This window comes from Pogoniulus pusillus, chromosome 35 (assembly GCF_015220805.1).
Source record: "Pogoniulus pusillus isolate bPogPus1 chromosome 35, bPogPus1.pri, whole genome shotgun sequence".
Classification (NCBI taxonomy): Eukaryota; Metazoa; Chordata; class Aves; order Piciformes; family Lybiidae; genus Pogoniulus; species Pogoniulus pusillus.
In genome coordinates, this window is record NC_087298.1 from 7,322,112 (window position 1) to 7,334,180 (window position 12,069).

Genomic DNA, 12,069 nt, shown 5'->3' on the forward strand with positions numbered 1-12,069 from the left:
CCTCTAAGATCCTTGCGGTGTTCAGGTCCAGAACATGCACTCAAACGAACCATAGTAAAGAATGTCCGAAAATGAAAACAGTAGAGGTGGCACTGAACAGCTTAGCAACACCTCACCAGTGCCGCTTCGGAAACAGCACCAGCTCCCGCGTTTGGAGAGACCCAGTTTTTTGGTCCCAGGCACACTTCAAGTGTCACCCTCGTCTGGCTGCAGATACGCAGTGAGGAAGCTGAGGAAAGGCCACCTTCACAGTTGAGAACCACCACCTTTACTGAGCAGTGTGAGGAATTAAGCAGTTGATGTGTGTCACACTGCCCTTATACACAGTGCTTCAGCAAGCACACACACCTATTGTATGCTTGTAATTTACATAGTGCAACCATTCACCGTATTATCAGACAATACATGTACTGCTTGCTAAGAGCCAGGGTGACTAATCCAGCAGGTACTGCTGACACATCCACCTGGTCTGTCTTTGGACATCACATTTTATTTTCTGGAGGTGTGCCTTTCTCTACAAAACATCAGAGAAGAGGCTTCAGAACTGAGGTTGTACAGGGTAATTGCATAAAAGTAACAGCATGAGAGAGCATCCAGACCAGGTCATCAGTAACAAGGTTAAATAGCAAACACACAAATGGCATTTCCACAGGATACTTTGGGTTTGTTCCTACATACCTTCAGCAAAGCATAACCCAACAGCATTAGGAGATAAGTGTGCTTGTACCTTATTCCATTTGCAGTTGCTGAAGACTGAGCAGTGTGGCACACAAATATTGATTTCTGCAGGAATTAGCTGAATGTGCTTTAAATCACAGCGAGTTAATTTTCTCTCCAGACACCATGCACTAAGGTGCTGAGTAAGAAGCATCAGCTATGCAAGTTCCATGAGGACTCAATAGATGGAGGCTGGACAGAGCAAGTTCTTTAGTAAGAGCACAAAATTTATTCAGGGAAAGGAATCCTGGCAGAAAGATAATGGAAACAATTTCCAACACTTTACACAGTATGAAATTTCTTTCATATTTAGGGAACAAAAAAAAAATTCCCACATAATCTGCATTTACTTCAAACCTACCTGCAGGCATTTTGGACATGCAGCTGCACCTTCTGTGAAGTCAGTGTTGTGGAATGTTCCTAACTGCCTGTACACTGTGACCTTAAAGATCACCATTGTGCAACAAGCAGTTAGAAGAAATATGGACTAATGTGGGAACTAATGACCTAAGCAGCAAAGAAATGGGCCCAATCTCACAAATTCATGAACTTGCTTTGTTAAAAACACGAAGTTTGGGTTTAATGCTTTCTAAGGCTAGCCTAGCATGATCTCTGTGTTTCAAGAAGACACATTACTAGATACACTTTTTCTTTATATATTTAATAAACTTATATAGCAACAACTTTTGGATCTGTACTTTTGCTTGAGCACTTATTGTTTTGGCAAAAGTGAAATATTAAATACTAGTACTAGACATGCATTCCTTTCATTCAAGCTTAAGAAAACATGTACAAAGTTGACAGGTAACATTTATTAAAACATGTTATACAAAAAAGGAGCATGGGACTCTTCTATAAGAAGAAAATATTGAACAGTAACATTAAATTAAAACCATGCTGTACAATTAGGACAGCAATAATTATAGATAAAACTATCCAACCTCTGCAATACAGGCATAACATCTCACAAAATATCAAGATATGCAAATTTACTATTATAAATGACTTGTTTAGAATAAAAACTTATACCTCATTAAGGAAGATTCACTTGACTTGCATGAACAGTTACATTTCTGGAAGAAATATGGAAACTCATGAATAATAAAACAAGGAGCAGCAATTGACAGACACAGGCTTCAAGCAAAAACCAGAACTTACTGTTTAATCACATTAAAAATAAACCATTTTGTTTTCCAGCATCTTCCCCATGGGCACTGACAGCTTACACCTTAGAGCTGAAGAAGCCTAGCTATCCAATGAAGCATTTAAAGGACAAAACTCCCAACTTTCCTTCATTGTTTTGAGAAAGGTTCTAATTCTGTTAAAGCAAGATATTCAATATACTGCTGTAAGCTCTCATAACTCAGAGACAGGTCACCTTTCTGGCACCTGCACAAAAGTGGTGAAATTACAAGACCTGATGTGCCTCCATTCTTTCAGGCTCAATGATACAGGGATATCAAGTACTATTCTTGTAATGAGAAACCAAATACATCAGTCTTTGTTCATCCACCTTGTTTTTGATACAGGAAACAGTTTTGCAATCCCAGAAACAACTCACATGACAAAAAAGTAGGAGAAGAATTTGTACTGACAGTACTTCCTACAGTCTGCCTGCTTACTCATAAAGCAAACAATGTTTTAAAACAAACGAAAACCTGACAACCAAAAAAACCCAACCCAAACCCAAGACAAACACACCAACAACCAAAACCCCAAGCACCTCCCCCCCCCCCCCCAACAAAAACAAAACCCAAACTAACCAACCCTAAAGAACAGTGGTGTGTGAAGCAGGAACCTACTCCCTCAAAAGGGTCAGATATAAAGCTAAGCAGAGACGTTAACTCTGCTAAGAGCTAAATTTCCCAGAATGGCAGCTCCAGATTCCACAGTAATTAATATCTTTGTTACAAAATGGAACGAGAAGGAAATTAGCTGTAGCATCACAAAGTGTTCTTACCACTGACAGGACAATAGGTGGCTTCACAGCAGCAGGACATTCTGAAAGCCTCCTGTGTGCACAATGATTCAGTTTTTCAGAAGACATGCACTTTACTACAGCCAATAGCAAATACAAAGCTGCAGAGATGTTTCTAAGCTCTGCCACTAAAGGTGATGAAGCTTAAGGGAAGATTAATCAAATTTATCAAATACATATGCATTCATAATATATAATGGATCACTTCTCTCCTGCCCACAAACAAGAAACAATTCCTCGTATCTTAAGGCCACTCCAATAGCAATGATTAAGACCTTGGCAGAAGCTGCACCTGCATATCTTAGTTTAATGTGTCCAGCCATATACATTGTGCATATACGTTGTATGGTTTCACTAGCAGGGGACTGCAAGGCCGAGATGTGGCAAGAAGTTGTAGCTATCTAGTGCTAATCAAAACAGGTTCTAGCCTGCACTGAAAGCGATGCAAACAATCCTCTGCATGCCCAAACTTCAACCAGGAATGCACAGTGCCTCTGCTTAAACATAATTAAGAAAGAGTGGCAATTGTTAACAAGGTGTGGAGAGAAACAGAAGGAGAAAATACTCCTGGGGAAACAGAGAAACTGAAGAGCTGCTTTTGGGAAAACAGAGGTAAAGACACTGAGGACACGTACAGAGACACACTCACAGGAGGACACACTCCAATGTCTGAAGAGATTCACTTCTGAGGGGACTTTGGGCTAGAGCTAAGCCACACCAGAGCAAGCATGTCTCTGAAATGACACAGGCCCACAGATAACCTAAGCTGCAACAGGCACATCCCTGAAGGGACTGTTCACTTGATGCCACCGTGAATAGCAACACTGACAAGCCCAGAGCAACAGACTACACTCACTACGAGGTGAAGAGCATCAGTCAAATCAGTATGCATATAAGCCCAACCTCCTGTGTGACTTTTCACCTCACTAAAAGAACCGATATGGGCTAATAGCAACTCACAGACATAACAAGGGAAACACACTACAAAGGCAGGAAGGTGTTAGGCTTAAGCAAGATGTGTGCTTAAGTAATTTTTTTGGTTATCTTTCCCCCTCCCCAATACCCAATTCATAATTAGAAGTTTGTCAAAGGGCAATAAATTAAAATCAGAACTCTCCCTCAAGTCTACCATTTTGCCTGTAGCTCAAGCTTCACTTAAATCACCAACCCTCTCAACTACATTGCATGGCAACAAGATGAGTATTTACCTGCAATCATCTGGTATAATGTAAATTAACATCAGAAACTTAAGTACTACAGAATCAGTGGAGGAATATTTGTTGAACTTTGAAGACAATGTCATAATATGGCCTAAAACAGTAATAGGCAAATATCAACAAGTTACTATTCATGCTAAGTCATTAAAAAAAGGACATGGTTCTATAATATGATCTACTGGACCTGTTATAAAACCTTTAAAGTGTCTCTCGCAGTACATTTTATTTTAAAGCTTTATTTCAAAGTAATTTAACTGCAAATAGGAATAATGTTTAAACTTTGAAATGTCCTATATGAAAGTCATTCCAAGCTGGTAAAAGAAACAGTTTTGCTGGCAGCTCTGTAGGATGGTCTGGGTTTAACAGAAATAATTTTGCTTAACCACGGTTTTCAGTCACCAGTTTCTGACCAGCCCTTTTTATGGTTAAATGGGAAGAGGCACCCTTAACCTTTTCATGCAACACTGAAGTGATAATTTGAAAGGGGTTGAGAACTACTGTAACATACAGATCATTCTGGAAATGAGTATGAGAGTACCTTCCCTCAAATGTGATGATGGTACTTGCAGAAATAACACCCTGTATGTAGTAAGGCCTTGGAGAATGGAAAAATAGGGCCATTGAGTGCAGAAACCTTTTTCTCTACACTCATGTAAACAGGCAAACATTATAATAATTATTTTTAACATTAAAAAAGACAGTGTTAGCAGTGTGGAAACAAATAAAGGAAATAGAACTTCTAAGTTTAGAAAACATACCTATAAAGTTTTATGGTTTGCTTTTTTATTTTGTTTTTTTTCTCTTTTTTTTTTTTTAATACAAAGTGCTTCTATACATTAAGCAGGTTACAGTGTTAGTGAGGAAATCCCTGTTTAGTTTCCTTGATTACAAGGGTTATATTTGGCCACCAGGACATATTTGAGAGCTCAATTAAGTGCTAAGAGTAGGAACTCCGTGGCGCTGACCATTTGTGCCCATCGCCAGCAATGGGTTCATCATATTTGGGAATATCTGTTTTAACAAAATTCCATAGGAAAAATATCTGAAGCATTAGAAGATTAAGAGCCTCTTAAAAAATTAAAGTTTGTAAATAGAATGCCAGGAAAAAAGTTACAGTAATTACAGCCCACTGAGTAGTAAACCCCCAGCTTGTATCAGACATTCATGTTCAGGATACAGTTTGGCTGCATTTTAAGACCATTTGTAACTGGTGTTCAAAAAAGCATCTAAACAGCAATTATCTTCATGTGATTTTGCTTTCATACAGGGTCATCTGTTCAAGTACGTTATCCTGTGTATTGCAGCAGCTAATACACAAACTAGGGCCAGACAAGCTCAGGCCTCTGATGCCAGTAAACTTTCTCCCCTTTTACCAGCATTGTACTTGGGCATCACCCCTTTCTAGTGTAGTCTGTGTAAGCTCTAACGGCTCTTTCCTTATTATAGTAAGTTTCAGTAAACTACAAAGAAGGGTCAATTGCTTTTGCACAGGACTGCATTAAGCTTTCAACCCCTAAATCCTGTTGCCACCTTCACAACTGATGAATTCACTCTACCTGCAGAGCTGGCAGCAACTCTCAGAACTGGAAACACTCCTCCATCTATCTCCAAGAATGAGAGCCCAGCACTTAGATCCTCATCCTAACAGAGGAGAAGTGCCACTTGCCCAGCAAAAATCCAGCCTTTGGACATGAGCACGGTACCATGTTCTGCAGTACCATTAAAAATCCAAATACTATACTTTCTACTTTTTTCCACAAGCAACTTCATTTGAAGAAGTAAACAACTCTGGCTGCTTGTGATCACATGTAACCAGTCACAGTAGTTCAGTACCAAGAATCTGTATTATAGTTCTTAATATTCAAAGAGTAAAGAATTAAAAGTATAAATATCTATCAATGACTAAGTAACCTTCTTAAAGGAGGTTTCTAAAACTAGATAGAAGATTTGTACCAATAAAAAGTCAATTCATGAATCCACCAGGTTTGGTACTTGCTACTGTAGTAAGCCACCATAGAGTTTAAATGTTAGAATATTTTGGGTAAGTTCCAAATATCACATTTTAGTTTTGTTTAGGACTTATGACACACTTCTACAAGCTCTCACAATGTAGCAGTTAAAATCAAGTCAAGCCAAGAGTCATACAGCATTAGACCCTAGAGCAAAGACAAATTATACCTAACAGATTGAGTTTATATAGCGCTTAACTCTAAGTGCTTTACAGACACTATATAGAAATCAGCACAAGTTAGACATCATTTTACTGTCGAGGGATAAAGAATGGAAGACAGATCAAAGAAAGCCAAATCACCTTTAACACAGCCTTTCACTAAGCAATACAACAAAGGCTATCTAATCATAGAATGGTAGGGGTTGGAAGGGAGCTCTGCAGATTTAAACCTCCTGCTAACAGGTTTGCCTAACGCAGGCTGTAGAGGAACGTGTCCAGGCAGGTAATGATGCAGACTATCTAATGATGCATGTTAAGTATGTTGGCAGTCCCCAGTTTGAGGTGGAACTCTATCATTTTATTTTTTTTCATTAAAATGTGAATCATATAACCTGGTTTGGTCATTCTAGTTCTCTTTTCTGTAAAGCAGGGTTTCATCTAAGTATTTGCAGAATTCAGGTTAATTTAGAGCTGGGTTTTACTGTAAATTTGTAAGACTTAGAAAAACAACAAGGTTTCTAAATACTGCTGTGATTACAGTTGGTGTCATTAAGGCCATGCAGACCTCGTTTTGCAGGAACCTTTCAAGATTAACCATTTGCACTTCACACATTGACCACCTGCAGTAATACTGTGGAAAATAATAGAAAAGTTTGGTCTGCTCATACCAGCGTAATTATTACATCTTGTTTTTTGGAGAATTTACAATAGCAAGTACCAAGCTTTCTTTTTTGCATAATTAGTTTATTCTGCTTACTCTACTAAACAAATGTAAGCGCTGATGCTTTAGTTCATTTCAGTAGTACTCTGCTCAGCTTTAGAAGCTTGATATGACTTGGTACAAGAGGTCACATGCCGATGAAAACTGTCCCGCCACATGAACCTTTTCCCACAGATGTTACACTCATAGGGTTTTATGCCCGTATGGATTTTCATGTGGCCTACAAGATGGTGTTTCATTTTGAATTTCTTACCACAGACACCACAGCCATAAGGTCGAAGGCCAAGGTGCATACTCATATGCCGATCTCTCTGACTTTTGTGTGTAAAGCTTTTCCCACACTGACAAGGGTATAGCTTGTCAGCATGTGAGAATCCAGTGAGAGATGTTTCTTCTTTAATTCCTGTAGCCATTTCAATGCCTTCACCATAGCCTGCTGCTATCATAAGATCCTGTCTGTGGGCACTAATATTTCCATCTGCCCTTTCACCAGAAAATTCTTCCATAGAGGAGCCATAGAAGTCAACTTGTTCATCATAATTACTTTCATCTGCCTGTTCATCAAATTCTGTTTCCATCTTTTTGTCACCTATATGGAAGTCTTCGACACCTGAAGACTGGATTGAATGGTCTGCCTGAATGGCATTCATCGATTCAGAAACCTGGTGTTCATCATAAGGATTATCAACTCCTTCACAGTCTTGTTCAAATCTTTCTGGTTTCACATGGATCCACCGCTTGTGAGACATGATGCTGGGTTTGCTATACATAGGTCTGGCATACTGATAATCTGCACTATCACTAGTTCCTTCTTCACCGTCCTGGCTTGTCATTCCAGTGCTAAGTCTATCATGTTCTGTTGAAGAATTACTGGGAAGGTATTCATGTTCTGTCAGCTGACATGACAGTTCATCTTTAGAGCTCTCTTCTTCATTTTCGCCATCTCTTAGCTCCTGCACTTTGTGGAATTCTGTCTGTCCTCCAGAGCCAAGTTCAAAGGTTTCAACAAGGCCATTGTAGCTACTACTGCTGGGGGACTGATGATCGCTGCCATGATTCATCTTCTGACACAGAACAGTTGGGTTCCCCTCCAGCACTTCTGTGCACTTATCCACTACATGCCACATCTGAAGGAAACTTGCTGCTGTCAAATAACTAACAATCTCTGGAGCAGGCATTACCAGCCGCCCTGTATAAGTAGACAGAAGAATGTTTTCAAATACTCTGGGATTCATCACATCTGGCAGGACTATTCGCCTGCTGTTTTTCAGGAGAACCTGATCACAGAAGTAAGGGGAACTAGCTGCAAGAACAGCTTTGTGGGCCCTGAAAAGATGGCCCTGAACTACGATGGATACATCACATAATTGTCCTTGTTGGCGCTGCTGGTTTAACTTCTGCAATATGGTGCTAGAAAAATCTGGAAATTCCACTCGAAAGGAGCTTGACCCAGACTCCATTTCATTACAAATTTAGTGTTGTGCTGAAAGAAAAAGAAATAAAATTCAGAAATTCTGCTTAGTAAAGTACTGATCTTATAATTTTCTTCTACACCATTTCTTTAAACAGACTCATATGGAACTCAACATTTTCTGGAACCTATGTTACTACTGTAGTTTTATTTCTCCCACCCCATCTCACCTCTCTTTTGTGAAAGTTGTACTGAGGTCACAAAATGCTATGCCAGCACATTTTGTTTCTTCTATCCTAGAGGACTCATCAACTGTAACAGGAGCTACAAACAGCATACAGTACAATAGCATTCCAGAAGAAACAGTGAGTGGTTTTCCTGTGTCAAATTCTGTTACTCTTAAATGGGAAAGCATTGAAGTTTTAACAAATGAGGCTGTGCACCCAGGAGAGAATACCTTAGTGAATCAGTAGGCAGCGCATACATACAGAGCTTAAAACATCCTGTTATGTAGTACAAAAGTAGAATTTGCATTACACATAGTTGGAACAGTCTGAAATAAAAGTACATCTATGGAAATATGGAATTGAGAAAAGACGATTATGACTCCCTGCTATAGAGAGCCTGTTCAGTAGCCAGAGTACTTTCCATTCTTATGTCACCCTCAATAGAAAGCTGCTCATTTAGCGTACTGCGTTAAAATGCTGGTGCACTAGCACATATGCATGACTGTTAAACACAAGAAAAACAGCAGTGTTAGTTCACAAAATGCAGGCTACAGAGGAGTGATTACATAAATCATTCCCCTTTTAATTAACAGATCATGGTTACATAATCCCTTCCTTAGAATTCTGATCTGTTTCGTAGCTCATATTCTTGACAACTATCCCCCATTCCCCAAAAAAATTCAAGGTTCCATCCCCAAAGTTTCAGAGCTAGAAAAGGATGACAAGCATAAGGAACACAGGCAAACACTGACTATTCACTGTTACCCTACAAAAAAAGTGAGCAGGTTTTCCACAGAGAAGGCGGCAGAGGAGTCAGCAAGCCATCAATATTCTTCTACATATACAGTCCCAAATGCCTTGTAAACATTGAAACAGGCATCTTCTGCAAAACTGTGAACAGGCTTTTACATTTCCTTTTAATTTTTCACTAGAAGCATTGTATGACTGCAACTCTTTTATTAATGTCTCTGAAGAAAACAGCAAACAGATTGTTAAGAATAACTTGTTTTTTATGAAACCCATTTATAACAACAAATAATCACAGCAACATAGTAAAAAAAACCACCAACCACCCAAAACATTTTTATGACCACAGTTACTTTCTGTCTTCAAACTTTACACTGATTCCCAGTGCTGTGGAAAGGCTGAATAAAGCCTCTGTTGTGGGACAGCCAAATGGCTAAAAATGTTAATAGTTGAGCACCAATACCTGCTGTACACAGTCACATTGGCTTTTGCATTTTTGTAAGTCATTACTGTTTTACTGGTTGAACTTAAGTCTCTTCCAACCTTGGTGATACTGTGATACTGTGAATCTACCAATTATCTCGGTATCCTCAGATACAGTCTTAACTGTAATTTCTCTTTTAAACACTTGGTGGCACAGGGTAGTTTTCCTACAAATATCACCTCCATACATCGTGGATGAGCAGTTACATTCTGCCGAGATCTTAAACAAGATGCATCGACTGAGGACACAACCTAAATCCAGCAAACCACTACTTCAGGTGCTTTGACTAAGTGTTACAAAAGAGGAAAGCCCTTTGCACCACAAAACATTACTCTCCAGAACCCTCAGAGATCGTTTTAAACTTCTGATAAGCTATACATAGCAATGAGCATCCTTGAACATGCTTCTTGAGAAGTATTTACAAAAGTATTATCGAAATTGTACATGAAGGCACACACCAGAAAACAGCATCAGCACCATTTCCCAACCTTTCAGGTGAAATAAAACATCTGAGGACAGTAACTAGCTCATCAGAAGTTAATTACCACAAACTGTGATACCTTAGGGGCAAATGTGGAATTTGGATTGAATACTGCTACATTTATAACCCAACAGTCATATAACCGCTTTTAACCAGTCCAAGATCAGTTTGTGTAGTCGTCAACACAAATTGTTCAGTGATCTGAATGGTTAATTTAATGAATCAAATGGAGTATTAGAAAGAACAGGTTTAAAAATTATTTCCTTGGAAAAGAACTCTCTGAAAAGCTTATGCTTCAGCTGATCTTCCTCAAGCTGTCACCCACACAACAGCAGAAGACCGCCTTTAAATTACACTGTTTTCAGCACTCCTCAGATTTTTTCCTCAGCATGTCAGTCCTGCTACATACCCACGCAACCAATTCACTTCAGGAAACCAAACCAGCTGCTGAAGTTTTTCCACAGAGCAACAGAATACTAAGCCTGCCAGCTCAGTTGTTTATTTTTGTACCACTTCACTTCAAACAACTTGAGAACATTAAGTATTTCAAATAGTTATCATATGCTCAGCCTACATTCAACCTTTAAAAACAAAAATATATTTTGCTATCTAAACACTTCTTTATTGCCTTTCAAAATATATTGTTGGATTTAAGGTGCTACTTTTCAGTACTTGCCTACAAGAGAGACAAGCCTTCAGGACATGTTCAACTGAAACTTAAAAAGGTGTGTCTATAAACCTTAAATAACTACCACTGGTTTAAACTGCCATCTTCCAACAAGGCCAGGGCATGCCACCACTGAAACTGTCCTAGATGGGCACAGACTTTTATATATTTTAAATCTTGATAAAGAATAAAGCCATCAAAATGTAAGTGAAGGTTTCTCTTATTAATGCCATATGAGCCAAGAAAACGTCGTTTTTCCATGATAATTTAATTTCCCCCTTTCACAATCTCTTCTGCTTCTGCATTTTCTTTACCCCGAAAAACAAAGTTTGCTTATTAGAATGAATAAAAAAAAAAAATAGGCTTCATGCAGTAGTATCAAGTGAAGCATACAAGGCAAGTATTACTTGTTTAACATTAAAATTATGAAATGCTAGTGGTTACTTCAGTTCTCTGTACACAGAGCTTCTGAAAAAATTAATGCCTTATATCTGTTACGGCAGTGCCTCAGAATGTTACGGCACAGGCTGCCGCAGACGCGCCGGTGGGGCCCTGGCTGGGGCGTACAATCCACGGCTGCAGGCCCAGCTTGGCCCAGGCGCTCTCCGCGGCCAAGCGGCGGGGAAACGACAATCGGTTCTGTCTGGAGCCGACCGGGCCCAGCACCAGCCTCCCGCGGCTCCTCGGCCCGCCGGGGAGTGCCGCCCCGGCCGGGAAGCGGCGCGGGTGGGAAAGGGAAGGCCTCAGTCACCGCGCCGCCTCATAGCGGCCCGAGGAACCAGGCCCGGCGGCTGCGCGTCCTTTCGAAGACCATAAGCAGGCAAGGTCTCACCTGTGGGCCTCGGAGTCTCTCGCATAGCGGGATGGAGTCCGGCCTCAGCGCCCGGTGCGGCCTGCACTACCTCCGCGCTCCAGCCCGGCCGACGCCGGAAGCTACCCCCCCCTCCCGTGCAGAGCTTCCGCATCCCGGTCACATGACAGCCCCAGTCAGCCTTCCGCTTCCTGCCCGCCAGGTGGGGATCATGAGGGGCAGCCCCGGGACCGCTCAGCGGTGGGAGAGCGACCGGGAGCGACCTTTTAACAGGGCCGTGGTGCGCCCCCTGCTGGCTCGGCTTCCGTGTCCGGGGCCGCTTGGAGCCGCCGAGACCCTCTCAGGCGGCACTCCCTTCTCTGAGCTGGAGCTGGCGGGGGACTGTTGCGCCCCCTCGCTGCCGGGCGGGCGTCTGCAGCGAGTGCGTCTGCGCCTTCC

General features: G+C 40.9%; 1 protein-coding gene across 3 annotated transcripts; it reads right to left on the reverse strand.

Moving 5' to 3' along the window:
• Positions 1-1,362: 1,362 nt before the first annotated feature.
• On the reverse strand, positions 1,363-11,854 carry ZBTB43 (zinc finger and BTB domain containing 43). 3 transcript variants are annotated; one of them, XM_064171039.1, is made up of 3 exons: positions 11,653-11,854; positions 7,057-8,286; positions 1,363-2,729 (listed from the first exon to the last, which is right to left on the reverse strand). In XM_064171039.1, exons 2-3 carry the CDS (start codon positions 8,261-8,263, stop codon positions 2,701-2,703), a joined length of 1,236 nt encoding a protein of 411 aa, XP_064027109.1. In that variant the 5' UTR covers positions 8,264-8,286; positions 11,653-11,854; the 3' UTR covers positions 1,363-2,700. The 3 variants fall into 3 exon arrangements, with proteins under 3 accessions (XP_064027109.1, XP_064027108.1, XP_064027107.1); XM_064171038.1 differs by having other exon boundaries at positions 6,840-8,286; XM_064171037.1 differs by having other exon boundaries at positions 1,363-8,286.
• Between the last annotated feature and the right edge of the window lie 215 nt (positions 11,855-12,069).